Raw genomic sequence first — 21,735 nt, forward strand, 5'->3', positions numbered from 1 at the left:
ATTTTTTTTTTAATTTTCCGCGGTAACACTGGTACCATCTTTATTTCTTGTAACAATTAGAATTAATGAATTACCGGAATTCTAATGGGCATAAATCATTTTTGAATTTTTTTTTGGATAATGTAACAATAGAAATCTTTTTTTTTAAACAAATTTATTGACCACTACATTGCGTTGCGAACTGTAACTTGTAAACATTGGTTTTTGTAGGGACCTTATACTGTACAAAAGAATTCTCAGAAATTCTTGTGGAAATCAAATGTATGCCTTCATTCATGATATACGTTTTCTCCAAGGAATTTGCTACATATCCAATTATGAATTTGTTGGCATTTTTTGGACAAATATCAATTTACGACAACCAAACAATCCATGAGGTTTCAATTTCATATGAAAGAGACACACTTAAGATATGACAAAATATTCATTCAAATGAAGCGCCGTGGCTCTTAATTGATGTCAATTTAATTGAATTGTGGTTATAAAGTGGAGGAACAAGAGTAAGTTGCGAATTGGGACGTTTACTTTCTATATACATACGAGTATAAGAAAGATAAATAAAACGAGACAAGGAACTTAGACATTATCAAGTGCAAAGACACAAAAAAACTTTAACTGAGTTTTTCAGCTCGCTTTTGGATAATTTGGAAAAAGATTGACACGTGAAAGTTTGGTAGATACTTGTTTGTATTCTGTGATCGCAAATGTTAATGAACTTTAATTAAATGAAATATTTTTTTTATGGGCTGATTGTTTAATGTCTGACATTGAATTTAGTGGTGTTTGGAATATTAGAACCACGTGGTTTTGAATGGACAGTTTTTTATTTGTTGTAAGACAAATATTTTAAATGATGGTTGAATATGAGGGAAACATGTATTCTGCGTCCTTCCTTCGAATTCGGGACTTTGAATTCGAAACATTCTTCAGTTGAATTTAAATTTGCATTTTTATTGAGTTTGGTGCCTGCAGGCTCCAGGTCCTATCATTTACAGTATATCCATTTGCACTTATGCCAACCGATTAAGGTCAAAACAAGTGTTAAATACACAAAAAAAAAATTCACGAAAATTTTTCCAATTAAAATTTTAATTGAGTTCTGAAAAATATTCAATTAAAAATTTAATTGATTCAACAAATTTTTTAATTGAAACAAAAATCAATCACAAAAATAATAGTATCAATTAATTTTTTAATTGGATCAATTAACTTTTTAATTGACCTTCAATTAATTTTTTAATTGATACTATCATTTCTGTGATTGAAGACATTTCAATTAAAAATTAATTGGATCAATTAATTTCGTGATTGAATCAGAAAAAAAAAATTTGTGTGTAGGAATTTGAATATACGAATAGAAGATCAAAGATCAAAATTGTTAATGTTTATGTATCTAAACGTAGCCATAGTTGCATCATGATGTGTAGCATATTTGAAACGTGAACTGTGATCACGCCTGTGAGTGATAAGTCAAAGCTACCATAAAAAGTTGACTTCGAATGGAGCCACAGTTGATTCACTGCTAGAAAGTTGAAGATATCTGCCAACAAATCATCAGCCTTAGTATTCACTATATCGATGGCAAAATTACGCAGGCAGTTGAATGTAAGAGTCGATGGCGAAACAATTCGGACTATAAATAATCCAAAGATCCTCGGGGTTAAATTCGGCAGCCTTTTCAAGTCGTCTGCCCATGCCACTGCAATTTGTTATAAGCTCCGCGGTAGAAACAAGGTCCTCCAATTGCTTACCGGCAGCACTTTGGGTGCAGACAAAGTAACCTTGTCCGACCACCGCCCATAGATTTCACGCGGCAGATTAGGGTGGTTTTGGCCCAACTAAGATCGCCTCAAGTCCTACCTATAAGTGATTGATAGCAGCAGAGTTGACGTGTGTCCATTACATAAGGGCTACATGACACGCGTCATCTTTTCGCTTGTTCAGCCTAACCTACTGGCTTCACTACCAGGTCACTCTGGACACATCTCATCTTAGTAGCAGAGTTCCGCATAGAGTACTGTACGGTTAGGTTAGCTATAGTGACATCCCGTTAATTTCGGCTCACTTAGACCATTCTGTTCATTGTGATAGCACAGGTGGTGAAATTCGCTCATATCAATGAGTGGTCGAAACGGGGATTGAAACCATTACCCTTTGAATGGCACGCCAGACTTCATACCCTCAATATGACTAAATATCGGTATATTTAATATCGTATATGGTAAAACTGTGTAAATATGAGATGCACCTTTCGTAAGCCAGTAGGCGTGGCAGTGGGCGTATCGGTCCAAAATGTGTAGTCATACTTTTTTTGGTATCCCCAATGTTATATGTATTAAATTTCAGAGCTCTAGGTGCTTTCGTTGATTTAGTGCATTAAAAACCTGTCATTGGATATCTCTTATCATTGAATAGTGACCGATTCTATGGAAAGGACCTCATTTTTATAGGGGAGTCCGAACGTCGTTTCGCATTACAAGTGGTTGTGTTGATCTTTGCCGTTAGTTTAGACTCTCTCAGACTGTTCAGTCCATTGTGGTACGTACCGCAGATGGTAAACTTCTCTCTTATCAAGGAATACTGTCCGATGCTATGTTTAGTGAGGAGGGACCTCCTTTTTATACCTCCATTATAATATAGTTCGAACCAAAGAACGGTTGCGATCTACCGCAACCGTAAAATGAATTTCAACCACCAATATCCAATGCAACCAACGACTGTCGGTGGTTGTTAGTATGAGTGTTGGTCTCTCGAAAACAACGTAATAAAACAATCACTTAAATTGCTTACCTCATATCTCAGCAGTTTTGTATTCTCTTCTTTAGTACTCTCTCAATTCTCTTAAGCCATAGACCTTATAATACATAGATGATCCACTATTCTCTTTAAAAAAAATGTGTCAGTTCCAAAAATTTTTCTGACATTTCGTTTCGATTTTTTCGTAAAGAGTCAGTCCCAAATATTAATTTTCGTGCATTTGCTTTTGTGTTGTTCGTAAAGAGCAATGCTGCTCAAAATTAAATTTCGTATTTTCGCGGTTTTGGTCACAATTTTTTGTTCAAATATGAACTTTTAATATATCAATTTATTTACAAATCCTCTGGTGCATCATAAACAGTCTAATTTTATGTAAAATTGGCAAACTACAAAAAGGAAAACGAAAGAGATTGTAATCGTGCTCTTATTTTTCTCGTTAATTCTTAATCTTCGGAACTGTCAAACATAGTTTGACACCCATGGCTCATCTATGTATTAAAAGGTCTATGTTGTATATATACTGTAAGTATACTGCCACACTCGTTTGTTTTATTGCTACGATGCCAATTGGTTTAACTCCGCAAAACACTGCAAACGAATGAGGGTATATACTGGTGGTGTATTTTTTTATACCCTGCGCCACACTGTGGAACAGGGTATTATGAGTTAGGTTAGGTTATGTGGCAGCCCGATGTATCAGGCTCACTTAGACTATTCAGTCCATTGTGATACCACAGTGGTGAACTTCTCTCTTATCACTGAGTGCTGCCCGATTCCATGTTAAGCTCAATGACAAGGGACCTCCTTTTTATAGCCGAGTCCGAACGGCGTTCCACATTCCAGTGAAACCACTTAGAGAAGCTTCGAAACCCTCAGAAATGTCACCAGCATTACTGAGGTGGGATAATCCACCGCTGAAAAACTTTTTGGTGTTCGAACCCACGACCTTGTGTATGCAAGGCGGGCATGCTAACCATTGCACCGCGGTGGCTCCCATTATGAGTTAGTGCATATGTTTGCAACACTCAGAAGGAGACGAGATGGACACATGGTGTCTTTGGCAAAAATGCTCAGAGTGGGATCCTGAGTCGATATAGCCATGCCCGTCTGTCCATGAACACATTTTTGTAATCAAAGTCTAGGTCGCAGTTTTAGTCCAATCGACTTCAAATTTGGCACAAGTATGTGTTTTGGCTCAGAATAGAACCCTATTGATTTTGGAAGAAATTGGTTCAGATTTAGATATAGCTCCCATATATATATTTCGCCCGATATGGACTTATATGGCCCCAGAAGCCAGAGTTTTACCCTAATTTGCTTAAAATTTTGCACAAGAAGAACAATTAGTACTATAGTCAAGTGTGCCAAATTTTATTGAAATCGGTTCAGATTTAGATATTGCTCCCATATATATCTTTCGCCCGATATGGACTAATACGGTCCCAGAAGCCAGAGTTTTACCCCAATTTGCTTAAAATTTTGCACTAGGAGTACAATTAGTAGTGTAGTCAAGAGTGCCAAATTGTATTGAAATCGGTTCAGATTTAGATATAGCTTCCATATATATCGTTCGCCAGATTTACACTCGTATGACCACAGAGGCCAATCTGTTACTCCGATTTAATTGAAATTTTGCACAGGGAGTGGAATTAGCATTGTAGCTGTGCGTGCCAAATTTGGTTAAAATCGGTTCAGATTTAGATATAGCTCCCATATATAGCTTTCGCCCGATTTACACAAATATGACCACAGAGGCCAATTTTTTGCTCCGATTTAGTTGGAATTTTGCACAGGGAGTAGAATTAGCATTGTAGCTATGAGTGCCAATTTTGGTTGAAATCGGTTCAGATTTAGATATAGTTCCCATATATATGTTTTTCTGATTTCGACAAAAATGGTCAAAATACCAACATTTTCATTGTAAAACCGCCGCTGCTTAGTCGAAAAGTTGTAAAAATGACTCTAATTTTCCTAAACTTCTAGTACATATATATCGAGCGATAAATCATAAATAAACTTTTGCTAAGTTTCCTTAAAATTGCTTCAGATTTAAATGTTTCCCATATTTCTTTTTTTACTAACATTGTGTTCCACCCTAGTGGACTTAAATTTTGAGTCTTTTGAGCCGACTTAAATTTTGAGTCTATAGATTTTGTGGAAGTCTATCAAATTCTGTCCATATCGAGTGATATTTAAATGTATGTATTTGGGACAAACCTTTATATATAGCCCCCAACACATTTGATGGATGTGATGTGGTATCGAAAATTTAGATCTACAAAGTGGTACAGGGTATAATATAGTCGGCCCCGCCCGACTTTAGACTTTCCTTACTTGTTTTTTCTTACATTTGTATGAATGTAAGAGATCGCACGGTAATTGGTGTCTCATTCATTGCCACCGACATTTTGTGGGTAAGATTGCAATACAAAAAAACAAAACAAAAAAAGCCACCGGTTGCAGTTCTCTGGTCCGAACTGCTTTTCACATTACGAAGAAATCACTTAGAGAAAGTTTGAAATTCTGAGAAATGTCAGCAGACTTAGTGAGAGGGAATAATCCACCGGGGGATAATGCAAAACCCATTCCTTGGAATTTAATATTCGAAAAATTAACCCGGTTTATCAACTATAGAAAAATTTAATTGCATACTATTAGGCGAAAAAAAGGAAAATTTTCTCACTCACAACTATAGTATGTTATTTGATCTGTAAACTCGTTTATTTGTTTGGACACCGGCCATACCGATCTTAACCGGATTCGGATTCCTCTGTTGGTTAGGGCACTCTTGTAGTTTGCTCAACATAAGCCGAAATCAAAACTTTGATGAAATGTTCAAAAACGTTAATTTAATAATTAGTGGCACAATAAGACATAAAGGTGGCATTAAAATCTAAAAAGTATGACACCTTAGGATCACCGTAGTAAATTTGCCACTAATGTGTCAAAACGGTAACACTGATTGGTATTGAACCAATCATGGACAATGTGCATGATCAAAAATCAAAATTTTCATAATCTTATCTAATATTCATTATTTTGAAAATAAGAAATTCCTAAAAAAATCTTTCCCTTTGATATTACACAATATAAAATTATGATGCAATATTTTTTTCATTCACATACGTGACAAATTGACAGGTTTTCCATTAGTAACAAATTTGTTTTTGTTTTTTTATTATCTACATATTAAATAAATACTCTACATTACTAATAGCTGCAGTTGTGGTAGAGGTATTTAAGGTCTTATATAGTATTGTTGTTCTATTTAATATATACATAAATTCATTGATAAAGTTCTTCAATGGCAGGCAACAATTTCTAATACTCATACGCACAATTGGCCAAATGAGCTTAAGACAGAAGAGAGCGAGAGATAGAGAGAGAGACAGAGTGAGTGAACTAAAATAATGTAAACTACATAAATTTTTATCTATTAAAGCTTCTCACAATCAATGTATTATGCAGTGGGTACAGTTAGAACGCATTTTAATTTAAAAAAAACACCAAGCATTATATTCTTTTATTTACATTTCTATACAGATATCAATAAAAGCTTTGAAATTTTCTATCAAACAAAAAACAAATGTCTTGAAAATGACCTTCGTTTTGTTTCTGCAACTATATATTTCTCTCGGTTTCTCTATGCGGTTTGTGAATTTTTGTAAACTTTGGTAGTAATTTTACACAAAGGAAAACGTTGAAAAATAACATCAATATTTTAAAATACAGCCATATATAAAAGTTTATTGTCACATTTTCGAATAGTGGTGGCAAATAAAAAAAAATAAATAAATAGCAGAAAGCCATTTCGAAAAATATTCTCTCTCTTGTAAAGGCAATAAACGGAAAAGTAATGTTTGCCAATTGTATATTTGCTTATGTTTTTGTAAATTTGCCAATATCATCACATTGTTCGGCTGTGTATGTTAAGAGACTTTGTCTACAGAGAGAGAGAGATAGAGCAAGAGACTTGTTGAAAACTTTTGTGAAGAGAGTGTGTGGGTCGAAAAAAATAAAATAAAAACAAAAATGAAACAAATTGTAGCCGCAACAAGTGAAACAAAAGAAATGAAGCACGTGCGTGCGTCATGATGTTGGCCCCCACATAAAAAAGAAAAGACAACACAACGGGTGCACATCATTACTCATCCGTTTACATACATATGTATACATGAGTTCCCATTTCTCTTACCTCGATCTCCTCTCAACTTCCTCACAAAGTGAAATATTATAATAAATTTTTATCTTGAATTTTGTATTTATACACAATCATCGAGTTTTTAGTATTTCGAACTGTCCGTCCCGCTGCCAGACAGGCCTGCCCATTTTTTTCCACATATATATATGTGGACATTCAACTGTATTGAGTAAAAAAAAATCATTATATTCATGAGCTAATGCTTGTAAAACATTTTAAAACATTACTGCAAACTTTTCAATAATTGGAAAAACTGTGAGTAATATAATTTATAATTTCAGATTGAATTAATGTTTTCTTTTTTTTACTTTTTTCTATCTTTCAGAAATCCAATCCAAATCTAAGTTTGATTAGCACCTAAGGCAATATGAAGAACTCGCTAATAGAGGTGTGTGCATGACAAGAAATTGTCGGGACACGTGTGAATCACGTGAGTCGTGACTCAAAAATCGGAAACAGCTCTCGTGAATGTGCGTTAATAAGACTAAAACAAATATGTCGCGCGTAAGCGTCCGGTACGTGAATGTGCGTGAATAAAATTTCGGCAAAATCACCTTCACGAAAAAAATCAAGATTTAATCCTTACTCGTATATTAACTGAAATTAATTTAGCTGTCGAACTATATTCTATTCATGAATTGTGTTACCTTTGCTCATTCCCGGTTGGAAAATGTCGTGAGTCTCGTGAATTGTCGTGAATCGTTCGTGAGTGTGCGTCTTTAAAAGTAGTTCGTGCGTGAGCGTGCGTTTTCGTTTCGTAAATGGGCGTGAGTGTGATCAGCTACCACACGTATCGTGTGTGAATAAACATTTTGCTTCGTGAATCTAAGTGAAATTTCACTGACGCGCACACCTCTACTCTCCAAGGTATTAATACCAAAAAGAATCTATAAAAATGAATTTTCTTTCGTACTGTCACTGATGCGTGATAATAACGATTGTAAAACGTGAGTATGTTTAAATTTCCAAATGAACTACAGAGGAAGCTTAATGAAATCGAAAAGTTGGCCTTATACTGGCCACTTTTCGTCTTTGAGGCATTAAAGTCAATCTGTGGACAGTTAATGGCCCAGTTGGCTAGTAATGTTACACCTTAGGAATCTTAAGTTTCTGTTCATATTGAATACCTATGATTTTCAATATTCGCTCAAACTTTTATTTATATTGCAGATGAAAGGAGTTCTTAAGGTAAGTGTTGATTTTTACTTGTTGAAATAGAAACGTAAATATATTTCAGAAGTCAAATTTCTAGCTAAGACTCAGGTTTTGACCACAAACGACTACATTTTTGTCGAACTGTTGAAAGTCAAGGTTCGTATATGATTTTCTAGAAGCATTTTGTTTTACGTACTCGCAAAGAAAAAATATTTTCCTTCGAAACGAAATGTTAAACAAAGAAAATCCCCCTTTCTTATAAATTAATTTCTTTTAGAGCAAATAAACCCAAATTTATGATAACCCAGCAAAAAAATTTGCTCCAAAAGCACAACTTTAAAAGCACTTTCAGAAGATGTACTCCCAATAATGTTCTTTATTTTAACTACACATGAAGTTCTTTTCATTCAATTTTTTATAACATGCTTTTTTCATATTTTTAATGGGTAATTTTAACTTTTTTTGTTTCAAATTGGTTAAAACAAGTTTAAGAATTCATAAAATAGTACAAATTATTTAAATTTTGTCAAAAAAAAATGCTAAATCCAATCTGAAAAAATTGTGAATTTTTGAAAATATTTGAGGTCAAACGTTTAAGACAAGAGTTAGATTCCATTAAAAATTATAAAAATTATTTATTCGCCAAAATATCACAGAATTTTTTAATTTACATCCAAAACATTGAATTCGGATCACACCTAAAGAAGTGATGTAAATTCAGTGAACCGGCTGTTGAAATGGAGGACAAGCCCATGTTAAATTCATCGCTTCTGCGTCAATTTTGCACCATTTCCGGATCCAAAAAGAACATTTTCATTACTTTTTTGGCGACGCTTTTTTTGCTGGGAAGTGATACAACGATTGTCTTCACACGGACGAAAAAGACTGCTTTTCATATATTTGGGTTTAAAAATTATATGTTTTGGAACTCAAATTTTTTAACACACTATATTTTTAAGTGCAAGCATATAATGTTCATTAACTAGCATAACATGTTTGGGACATAACCGGTTCGCTGATAAGTCTCCGGTCTAAATAAAGAAAAACACATTTTTTGTCAAAATTCGTTTTTATTATTCAACATAGTTCCTTTCAAGAGCGATACAACGATTATAACGACCTTCCAATTTTTTGATACCATTTTGATAGTACTCCTTCGGTTTTGTCTCAAAATCGGCCTCAGTTTCGGCGATCACCTCTTCATTGATCCAAATCCGCATATCCAAATATTAATGAATGATATGACCAATACGTTCCTTTGATATCTTTAAGGCCTCTGCTATCTCGATCAACTTAATTTTACGGTAATTCAAAATCATTTTTGGATTTTTTTTTGATGTTTTCGTCGGTAACCACCTCTTTCGGGCGTCCACTGCGTTCACCGTCAAATTTTGACACGAATCATTTGAAGGTTGGTACTATATAAAAATAATATGCATTTAATACTAGCGACGCCATCTATGTGTCGGACCGGGGACTTATCAGCCAACCTGTTAGACTATTCAATCCATTGTGATACCACATTGGTGAACTTTTCTCTTATCACTGAGTGCTGTCCGATTCCATGTTAAGCTCAATGACAAGGGACCTCCTTTTTATAGCCGAGTCCGAACGGCGTTCCACATTGCAGTGAAACCACTTAGAGAAGCTTTGAAACCCTCAGAAATGTCACCAGCATTACTGAGGTGGGATAATCAACCGCTGAAAAACTTTTTTGGTGTTCGGTCGAAGCAGGAATCGAAACCACGACCTTGTGTATACAAGGCGGGCATGCAAACCATTGCACCACGGTGGCTCCCAGCATACAACTAACGCATGCAGCAAAACATGTATATTTATAGACCGGCGTGCTCATACAAGCGCACCTAAAAAAAATCTTTATTAAAAAAAAACAAAAAAACAAATTTAGTAGCAAACGTTTGATGATCCCCCTATACCACGTTTGGGGAGAACAACAATGGGAAAATATAAAAAATTAAAATTTTGTAAAAACCAAATTTCTTTGATAACAAAAGTTTGAACGTTTCGAAGAGATGCAAAAACTGAATTCTGTTTGCAGTTAAAGATGGGTTATGTCGGTCTAGGTTTTAATATAGCCCCATAAAAACCGACCTGCCCTACTTTGTTTTTGGTTTTAAGCTTATAGGTACGGCAATTTTTATACGATTTTCTTGAAATGGAAAATCTATAGGTATTTTAGGTTCATAAATAGGTGTATCCAATATGGTGTGTATCGGTGCATGGCTTCGTATAACCGATCTCCCATATTTTAGGTCCATATAGAGAGATGGCAAATTTGGTTTATATCGGTCTCTAGATTCAACTTCTTGGAGGAATAGAAGGCGCATTGATTCAAATTTTCCAAACCTAGAAGTGAAATTTCCCAATTTTACTTTTTGCACTCTTTCGAGTAATGTGGGAAAAATCGATAGAACTTAGATCGCATCATTCCCACATGTTTTCTCCATAAGGAGTTAGCATAAAGGGCCCAAAATTGAGTTATCTCTCCCAGCCAGATCTATACTAAAGGCTGCGGAAAGGTTCATTCACCCGAACCGAAACATGTACAGTCCAGGCGTGTATAGATTTGTATCTGGCGTTTTCTTTTCAATGGCTCTATTAACCATGTTCCTTAATCTATATCTGTCCATAAAGCTCGAAAAATAATTGTATAATTAGATATAATGCATTTGGACGTCAATTGCCTGTTTCGGTATCAGGCTAACATGAAATATAATAAGCAACGATGAGCCCGTCGTAAAACTAGGAAAAAACACGACTAATGTACGCGTTAGAATTGTTGTTGTATCCTGGAAACCAGTTTCTGTGAGTTGTCACATGTTGTTGTAGTTGACTGTAGAAACAATAAGCATTGTTCGACTGTTCACCACTTAGGTGAATTCTAACAAATTAGCTTTCTAAAAATAAATTTCGTGTTGTTGCATTACTATGTACTAAAACGAAATAAAAATAAGATTAAGGGACTTGTAAGTTATATGAAAAGGTGATGTACAGTGGGAGAAAAGATGATTCAATTTGTAAGAGGAAAATTCCCAAATGTTTTCTCCATAAGGAGTTAGCATAAAGGGCTCAAAATTGAGTTATCTCTCCCAGCCAGAACTATACTAAAGGCTGTGGAAAGGTTCATTTGCCCGAACCGAAACATGTACAGTCCAGGCGTATATAGATTTGTATCTGGCGTTTTCTTTTCAATAGCTCTATTAACCATGTTCCTTAATCTATATCTGTCCATAAAGCTCGAAAATAATTGTATAATTAGATATAATGCATTTGGACGTCAATTGCCTGTTTCGGTATCAGGCTAACATGAAATATAATTACAAGAATATTTAGAACCCGAATCCGCCCCTTATAATGATTATGTATTTTGTCTGAAACTGGAATCTAGATTCACTAATTAGAGTGCCCAATATATTGCGTATCGGTTTATGGTTTGGTATAGACCGATCTCCCCCAAGTTAGGTCCATAAAGATTTATGTCAAAATTGTCATCAAGTCATCTGAAAGTTGTTATTTCATCCGATTTTTTTGCAAGCATAGACAATATATTTAAGATTCCTCTAGAACTATAGAAAAATGGTTCATATAAATCCAGAATCCGATGTAGACTATATAGCGGGAGTTTTAAATTTAAGCCATTAAATTTTAACCTATCTTTTTACGAGAGTATGTCTTATGAAATCCACCTGAAGTTCTATATATTGTCAAATTTCTATATGTAATCCACGGTGGTGGGTATCTAAAAATCGGCCCCACCGAACTTATGTCCATATGTACTTGTTTCATTAAAAGTTCCTTTAATCTAAACCAATGAAATTTCACCCATTTAGTTGTTTTTTCTTTTCTTTCTAAATTATACAAATAATGAAACAGTTTCCTCTTATCACAAACGCCGGGAAACAACGAAATGCCCATGTGAACGTTTGTAGGTAAATTATTTTTAAATACGCTCTTCTGTTTTTGAACCATTCGAATACATTTAACCTTCCGGTACTATACAGACTGAAAGGAGCTGAGAGGGAGGGTTGATATTCCGCATTGTAGTATGATTATTCATCAAGGTGGGTGCATCAAAAGTTTATCACGCGAATATGATTATAACAAACAATTGAGTTGTGACTAACCCAATTTTTTAACCAAATTTAAATACTTGTTTAAATTTTAAATAATTTCATATGGTGTGATAAAATTTCATTTTAATTTCACCAAAATACTCAAAGGTGTTAATAAATATTAATATTTACACAAAACAAAAATTATTTTTTACAGATGAAATTATTGTGTTTTTCTTCATTTACTTTGTGTTTTTAGGGATCATTTTTTAAATGACTTTTTTTATTATTATCAACGATTTATGCCCCCCCCTTTTTATATATATTTTTAAAATTATCCTATACTAAAACTACCATATCTGGGTATATAAGCATATTGTTTATTAGTCTATATAAAGAATCCTTAGTTCTGGCTTACTTTTTGTCTGTCTGTCTGTTAGCTGATTTGTCCGTCTGTCGGCTCGTTTCCTGTGACTAACCCAATTTTTTAACCAAATTTAAATACTTATTTAAATTTTAAACAATTTCATATTGTGTCATAGAGTTTCATTGAAATTTCACCAAATTATCAACGGTGTTAACATATATTAATATTTACACAAAAAAAACTATTTCAGATGATATGATTGTTTTTGTGTATGTTTTTTTAGAGAACATTACGATTTATTATCAACGATTTACGTCCCCCATTTTATATTTATTTTTTTTTTTAATTATACTACACTTAAACTAGCATCTCTATATATAAACATAATGTTTATTAATCTATATAAAGAATGCTTAGTTTTTTTACTGGATGTTCACTTCTTTTTATCTGTCTGTCAGCTAATTTGTCCGTCTGTCGGTTCGTTTGCTGTATTGTATTTTAGTTTTTACCGCCATTTGTGTTTGACATTTGAAATATTTTACTTCCGCTTTTCAACAAAATGACAATTTACCAAATATTAAATACCTCTATGCTATGCGGTAAAATACTGTACGCAGCGTTGTAAGTGTTACGCTACAATTACGAAAACATTGTAACCTCCAAAAGGCATTTCGTTTAGTTTGCCATCAGCTCATAAATTGTTTCATTGATGCTTCATTTATTTTGCTATATATTTAAGGAAATGGAATCTTTTTGAACATTTTGTATTTTATTTCAATTTATTTCTGTTTTTAGCAATATATGATAATTCTTAAGTAGTATTTTCTTTGTTCGAAAGATTGGCGTAAAAGTTTTATTTTTTTCGTATTTTTTTTTGCATCAATTAAGGTCCTTTGTTTTGAAAGAGTAACGTGAAAATTGCGATAATTGTCGATACTGTTTTTTAAAGAAATTTTGGCAAATTACCACTTAGGGTATATAAAATACCACAATTCACTAAAAATTGAAATATCATCACATCACTGCTAATAAAGACAATTTTATATTACTTTTCGGCTTTAAGGTTTAAGCTACTGCTAATAATTTTCAATAGTGTCAATACATTTTAAATTTTTATAAATTGCTGTTAAGTTAAATCTTAATCTCTATATATTTTGCTATAGACAAATCTGCACAATCATTGTGATAAGCGATCCACTAAGTCATCCAGTTTTATTTAAATTTCTTGTATTGAAAAAATCGGCATACATATCACATTTATAGATTCTTCAAAAATTAGCAAACAATTTAATTCTGATCACAATTTTAATTTCAACAAATTCAAAGTCCACCAAATTAACATATCTATTGCCGCTCCCCCAGAACATGTATAAGCATCATATACGTGCACAGTGTTGTGAAAAAGAAAGATGAGTCGATGGTACCAATTTGAAGATTTCATGAATAGGGATGTAGGGGGTTATGATGATTAATTGAAGAATTGAAAGTACATTCTTTTGAGAGCGATAAAGATATTCTAAAAGATTCTTGAATTAAGCCATTTAATGCTCTTATTAATCCCGAAGTTATTGAATGTCATTAAATCTCTAGTAAATTGTTTGGTGATGGAAAGTTAAAATTTCTTTACTAAATTTCGTTTTTTTACACTTTTACCAAATTTTGATAAAATTTTATACAGAAATAAAATTTTGACAAAATTATGTATAGAAATAACATTTTTACAAAATTTTCTATAGAACTAAAATTTTGACAAAATTTTCTAAAGAAATAAGAGTTTGACTAAATGTTCTATAGAAGTAATTGAATGTTATTAAATCTCTAGTAAATCGATTGGTGATGGAAAGTTAAAATTTCTCTACTAAATTTCGTTTTTTTTACATATCCCCAACACGTTCTAAAAAGCTTTTAAATAACAATTGGTAGACTTTTACTAAATTTGGATAAAATTTTATACAGAAATAAAATTTTGACAAAATTATCTATAGAACTAAAACGTAGGCAAACTTTTCTATAGAACTAAAATTTTGACAAAATTTTCTATAGAATTGAAATGTTGGCAAACTTTTCTATAGAAATAAAATTTTCGTTTTGTTTGTTATTGTTGGTTTTTCTTCAATCATTATTGTTGTTTTTGATCTCAGCTTAAAACCATGCATTGACTAAACTACAAGTGTAGCTTAACCAACAGAGGAAAAGTATGCTTGTCAAATTTATTTGGGCAAAGCACTATAGACTGCTGTACATCCAACCATCTTGCAGTCTACAGGGCTTTGCCCAAATAAATGTGACAAGCATACTTTTCCTCTGTTGGTTAAGCTACACTGGATCTTTGGATCCAAGTAAACTTTTTTTTGAGTGTGGTTTTAAGCTGAGATCAATAACAACAGAAATGAAATTTTGACAAAATTTTCTATAGAAAGAAATTTTTGACAAAAATTTCTATAGAATTATTTTAACAAAAATTTTCTACAGAAATAAAATTTTGAGAAAATTATCTGTAGAAATAAAATTTTGGCAATATTTCCTATAGAAATAAAATTTAGACAAAATTTTCTATAGAAATAAAATTTTGATAAAATTTTCTATAGAAATAAAATTTTGACAAAATTTTCTATAGAAATAAAATTTTGACAAAATTTTCTATAGAAATAAAATTTTGATAAAATTTTCTATAGAAATAAAATATTGAAAAAATTGTCTAAAAAATAAAATTGTGATAAAATTTTTTTATAAAAATAAAGTTTTGATAAAATTTTGTTTATATAAATAGAGGTTTGGCTAAATTTTTTATAGAAATAAAATTTTGATAAAATTTTCTATAGAAATAAAATTTTGACAAAATTTTCTATAGAAATAAGATTTTGATAAAATTTTCTATAGAAATAAAATGTTGACAAAAATTTTCTCTAGAAATAAAATTTTGACAACATTTTCTATAAAAATAAAATTTTGACAAAATTTTCTAAAGAAATAAAAGTTTGACAAATGTTCTATAGAAATAAAATTTTGACAAAATTTTCTATAGAAATAAAATTTTGACAAAATTTTCTATAGAAATAAAATTTTGACAAAATTTTCTATAGAAATAAAATTTTGAGAAAATTTACTATAGAAATAAAATTTTGACAAAATTTTCTATAGAAAAAAATTTGAGGATCCAAAAAATTTTGGATCCAAGTAAACTTTTTTTGAGTGTGGTTTTAAGCTGAGATCAAAAACAACAGAAATAAAACTTTGACAAAATTTTCTATAGAAAGAAATTTTTGACAAAAATTTATATTTTTGACAAAAATTTCTATAGAATTATAATTTTAAATAGAAATAAAATTTTGAGAAAATTATCTGTAGAAATAAAATTTTGGCAATATTTCCTATAGAAATAAAATTTAGACAAAATTTTCTATAGAAATAAAATTTTGGCAATATTTTCTATAAAAATAAAATTTTGACAAAATTTTCTATAGAAATAAAATATTGACAAAATTGTCTAAAAAATAAAATTTTGATAAAATTTTTTATAAAAATAAAGTTTTGATAAAATTTTTTTATATAAATAAAGGTTTGGCTAAATTTTTTATAGAAGTAAAATTTTGATAAAATTTTCTATAGAAATAAAATTTTGACAAAATTTTCTATAGAAATAAAATTTTGATTAAATTTTCTATAGAAATAAAATGTTGACAAAAATTTTCTCTAGAAAAAAATTTTAGAAAATTTTCTATAGAAATAAAATTTTGAGAAAATTTTCTATAGAAATAATATTTTGAGAAAATTTTCTATAGAAATAAAATTTTGGCAATATTTTCTATAAAAATAAAATTTTGACAAAATTTTCTATAGAAATAAAATTTTGGCAATATTTTCTATAGAAATAAAATTTTGATAAAATTTTCTATAGAAATAAAATATTGACAAAATTGTCTAAAAAATAAAATTTTGATAAAATTTTTTATAAAAATAAAGTTTTGATAAAATTTTTTTATATAAATAAAGGTTTGGCTAAATTTTCTATAGAAATAAAATCTTGACAAAATTTTCTATAGAAATAAAATTTTGACAAAATTTATAGACAAAATTTTCTATAGAAAAAAATTTGAGAAAATTTTTTATAGAAATAAAATTTTGAGAAAATTTTCTATAGAAATAATATTTTGAGAAAATTTTGTATAGAAATAAAATTTTGGCAATATTTTCTATAAAAATAAAATTTTGACAAAATTTTCTAAAGAAATAAAAGTTTGACTAAATGTTCTATAGAAATAAAAGTTTGACTAAAAAATAAAATCTTGACAAAATTTTCTATAGAAATAAAATTTTGACAAAATTTTCTATAGATATAAAATTTTGACAAAATTTACTATAGAAATAAAATTTTGACAAAATTTTCTATAGAAAAAAATTTGAGAAAATTTTTTATAGAAATAAAATTTTGAGAAAATTTTCTATAGAAATAAAATTTTGAGAAAATTTTCTATAGAAATAAAATTTTGGCAATATTTTCTATAGAAATACAATTTTGACAAAATTATCTGTAGAAATACAATTTTGACAAAAATTTCTATAGGAATAAAATTTTGAGAAAATTTTCTAAGAAATAAAATTTTAACAAAATTTTCTATAGAAATAAATTTTTTACAAATTTTTCTATAGAAATAAAATTGTGTTAAAATTTTCTATAGAAATAAAATGTTTACAAAAATTTTCTATAGAAATAAAATATTGATAAAGTTTTCTATAGAAATAAAATGTTGACAAAAAATTTTCTATAGATATAAAATTTTGGCAAAAAAATTTTCTATAGAAATAAAATTTTGACAAAATTTTTTATAGAAATAAAATTATGAGAAAATTTTCCATAGAAATAAAATTTTGACAAAATCTATAGAAATAAATTTTTGGCAAAATCTTGTATAGAAATAAATTTTGATAAAATTTTCTATAGAAATAAAATGTTTACAAAAATTTTCTGTAGAAATAAAATTTTGATAAAATTTTCTATAGAAATAAAATGTCAAAAATTTACTATAGAAATAAAATTTTGATAAAATTTTCTATAGAAATAAAATGTTGACAAAAATTTTCTATAGAAATAAAATTTTGACAAAATTTTCTATAGACATTAAATTTTGACAAAATTTTGTAAAGAAATAAAAGTTTGACAAAATTTTCTATAGGAATAAAATTTTGACAAAATTTTCTAAAGAAATAAAAGTTTAACTAAATATTCTATAGAAATAAAATTTTGACAAAATTTCCTATAGAAATACAATTTTGCAAAATTTTCTAAATAAATAAAATTTCGACAAAAATTTTCTATAGAAATAAAATTTTGACAAAATTTTCTATAAAACTAAAATTTTGACAAAATTTTCTATAGAAATATAATTTTGACAAAAATTTTCTATAGAAATATAATTTTGAAATTTAAAATTTTGGCAAAAAATTTTTCTATAGAAATAAAATTTTGACAAAATTTTTTATAGAAATAAAATTATGAGAAAATTTTCCATAGAAATAAAATTTTGACAAAATCTATAGAAATAAATTTTTGGCAAAATCTTGTATAGAAATAAAATTTTGATAAAATTTTCTATAGAAATAAAATGTTTACAAAAATTTTCTGTAGAAATAAAATTTTGATAAAAATTTTCTATAGAAATAAAATGTCAAAAATTTACTATAGAAATAAAATTTTGATAAAATTTTCTATAGAAATAAAATGTTGACAAAAATTTTCTTTAGAAATAAAATTTTGACAAAAATTTTCTTTAGAAATAAAATTTTGACAAAAATTTTCTTTAGAAATAAAATTTTGACAAAAATTTTCTTTAGAAATAAAATTTTGACAAAAATTTTCTTTAGAAATAAAATTTTGACAAAAATTTTCTTCAGAAATAAAATTTTGGTGTATTATTTGTTTTATGGAATTTATATTAATTCGCTGTGTAAAATGGTATTTATGATATAAAGTGGTATAACTACAAAAGTGGCACCGCTTGAAAAAATGGCAAAAATGTGAAACTTTACTGGAAAATATGCCACTTTTAATAAAATGTTTATGCACAGTTTTCAAAAAATTTTATTGAAATGTACAGTTTTCTATTTGTGCTTACAATTTCTTATACCCAGTAAAATTTACGTTTAATTTTAAAATTGAAATTTATTATATTAACCCCCATTTTCATGAAGCTCCGTTAGTGCTACGATAGCTAACGAACTTTTAAACCGTGATATCTACATATCTGTCATCTTGCGTATATATTCCAAATGCCAGTTAGAAACTTAACTGCTGAAATTTTTTCATTTAAAGTTAACAGGAGAAAAGATATTTTCATTTTTCTTTCTGTTAACTGGCAGTTAAAGCCTAACGGAGCTGCATTAAAATGGCCTTAAATGGCATAAATGTTTTTTTTATATATCATCTCAAATAACCTTCCTGTGAAGTAAAAAATAAGCGCATCTCTGGAAGAACATTCTTGGGTGTTCATTAAAAGTAATGACTTGGGAAGAACTTTAAAATTGTCTTCTTGGCAAGTTAATTAACCGTGCATTTTTATATTATAAAAATAAAAACCGAACATTCAGAAATCTGTGCAATTAAGTGTGGAAGTTTTTTAACCGATGCGGTAAATAAGCGTGGAATATTGTATAATTGATTAGATTTTCTGGTTTATATCATGGTAATTAATATCTTTCATCGGAGACAACTAACACTATGGGCACTGGCATTATTTTCTTCTCCTCCATCTCGCGACCTCACCAACAACCACATGTTGATATTTCAAATATTCAAATTCAAAACGCAACAACAGTACCCTAATACCAGCACAAATGACTTGCTCTCTCCCTCGAAACTCTGAGTGAAATGAGAAGTAGTCGTCGACGTTGTTTTATTATTCGTTGTCGTCATTCCAATGGATTTGAATTTTGAACAGACGAGAAGAAAACACGTGTTTTATTTTATAAACATAAATGACAAAGTCAAATGGATCGATGACAATGGAACAGGCAAATTGAATTGATTTACTAACTGACCCGACTAAAAAATCTAATTGGATTACTTTTTTTTTGATATGTTGGCGAGATGGTTACTTACCCTGATCATAACGACGATTTTTGACTAAATTAGTCTTTGGTTGCGACATTTTGATGGCTGATGTAACGTTAGGCGGGTGGTTAAAGACTAGCAGTAGTTTTAGAGTTGGATGGTTGGGGGATTATAGGAGGTGCTTATAAATTCGTCGTATATGCGGCGAATTAATTTCTTTAGGTTCTCTTTAATTTTTCATAATTCTATTGTATAGCTTGCTAACAAAATTGTTAGTAGTTCTTTTTTTGGAAAGAATTTTTATTGCAAATTATGACCACAGTAGGTTAAAATATTCCTCACCACAATAATTCCACTTTTTTGAGGTGTATACTAAGAGTGCGTGTGTATTTTTGAGATACACTTTTTCCCACTTTTATTTTTCTTATTAATGACTCTTGAAGATTTTGTTGGTTTTTTGTTTTCTTTTAGTAAATTAAAATAAAATCACGCACTTTATTTTTAACACAATAGAAAATATCTTTCTAAATTTTTGTTTGCTATTATCCGAAATTCTGTGGTCGCTACAAAAATTTCACGCTCTTTTCTCGTCCAAAATAAAAAATATAGCGAAGGTTGTTGGGGGAGGACAACGGGATTACACCACAAGTAATATAAAATATTTCTCTATATATATTCTATTTTTTTTAAATATTTGTATAATCTTCAAATCACAATTTTTGTTTCGTTTTTTTGGAAACTTTTCTTGATCCGTACGAATAACCGAAAGAAAAAGACTTAGAAAATCTCCAAATCGAGAGAAAAACTTGCTTCTTGTTCTATTCTAAATAAAAAAAGTGCGTGTGACGTATGTAAGATGATGACCGGACGTATATATATGTATTCGTTTTACAACGGGGACTACGGTTCTCGTTGCAGAAACGTTCTTAGGCAGACTGATTTGTATCGCAGGCGGTCACAATGCTTTTATAAATGTGATCTGTGATCCGTTTACGTCTCACTCACACGCTCACTGGTAGCACTAGTCTTGTGGATTTCCCTGCAGTCGTCTACTTCATATGATTTCTTGATAGGAGCCCACTACTACCCGCTAGCCAACAACATTTTACCATTCACTAATACCACCATTATCACTAAATGTGCGGTATTGGGTGCTGTATTTACTGCTTGCCAATGTATTTTTGCTGATTACGAAGAGCCTTTACTATTGGGTGTTTGTTTTACTCTTTTACCATACAACTCACTCTCTCACCGCTTTCGAGGGTTGCCAGATTTGTCACAATTTTCAATTCCAAATTAATAAGTGGTAATGGGCTGCCTAAAAAAAAACAAATTAAAATCTACAATTAATGAAATCTAAATAGAATTTTCCTCTACAGATATTTCAAATAAAAAATTCTCTGGAAAAGGTCGGAAAAAAGCCGACGAAACGTCGAGAAAAAAAGATGAAATAAACTTGTTTTATTTGTATTTATATACATTGACCTAAACAGCCCATTAAAATAAACAAAAATCTGACAAAAATACATTTACACGAAATAATCAATCCAGGGTATTGGTTCATATCAGTGTGCCCTTATAAGGTAGAAGTATAAGCCAGCTGATTTATTTTTTTCTATTGTATCACAGACGGAATTTGAGAGAAGGATTACGGCCAAGCACACACACACAATCAAACCAACCAATAAGATCAACAGAATTAGACGGAAGGATTTACGGCCAAGCACACATGCAAACAAGCGAATATTATTTTTGTTTTACTGATTCTAACTTATAAGTGTACCCTGGTTCATATGGGGTCTAGGTTAGGTATAGTAGCAGCCCAATATTTCAGGCTCTCTTGGACTAATCAGTCCATTTTGAACTTCTCTCGTATCACTGAATGCTGCCCGATTCTTTTCTTAGCTCAATAACAAGGGGCCTATTTTTTATAGCCGAGTCCGAACGGCGTTCCACATTGCAATGAAACCACTTATAGAAGCTTTGAAATACTCCGAAATGTCACCAGTATTACTGAGAGGGGATAATCCACCTGAAAACTTTTTGGTGTTCGGTCGAAACCTATGTAACAGGTTGGCTGATAAGTTCCCGGTCTAACACAGAAAAACAAATTTTTTTGTGTCAAAATTCGTTT

General features: G+C 30.3%; 1 protein-coding gene across 1 annotated transcript in view; it reads right to left on the minus strand.

Moving 5' to 3' along the window:
• The window catches only part of LOC142237605 (putative inorganic phosphate cotransporter), a 66,230-nt gene extending 45,642 nt beyond the window's left edge, over positions 1-20,588 (minus strand). The window contains exon 1 of the mRNA XM_075308966.1: positions 19,650-20,588. Within this exon, the coding sequence (XP_075165081.1) occupies positions 19,650-19,698 (49 nt within the window). The 5' untranslated portion in view covers positions 19,699-20,588. The remainder of the gene's footprint in view (positions 1-19,649) is intronic.
• Positions 20,589-21,735: the final 1,147 nt, after the last annotated feature.

This window comes from Haematobia irritans, chromosome 5 (assembly GCF_050003625.1).
Source record: "Haematobia irritans isolate KBUSLIRL chromosome 5, ASM5000362v1, whole genome shotgun sequence".
NCBI lineage: Eukaryota > Metazoa > Arthropoda > Insecta > Diptera > Muscidae > Haematobia > Haematobia irritans.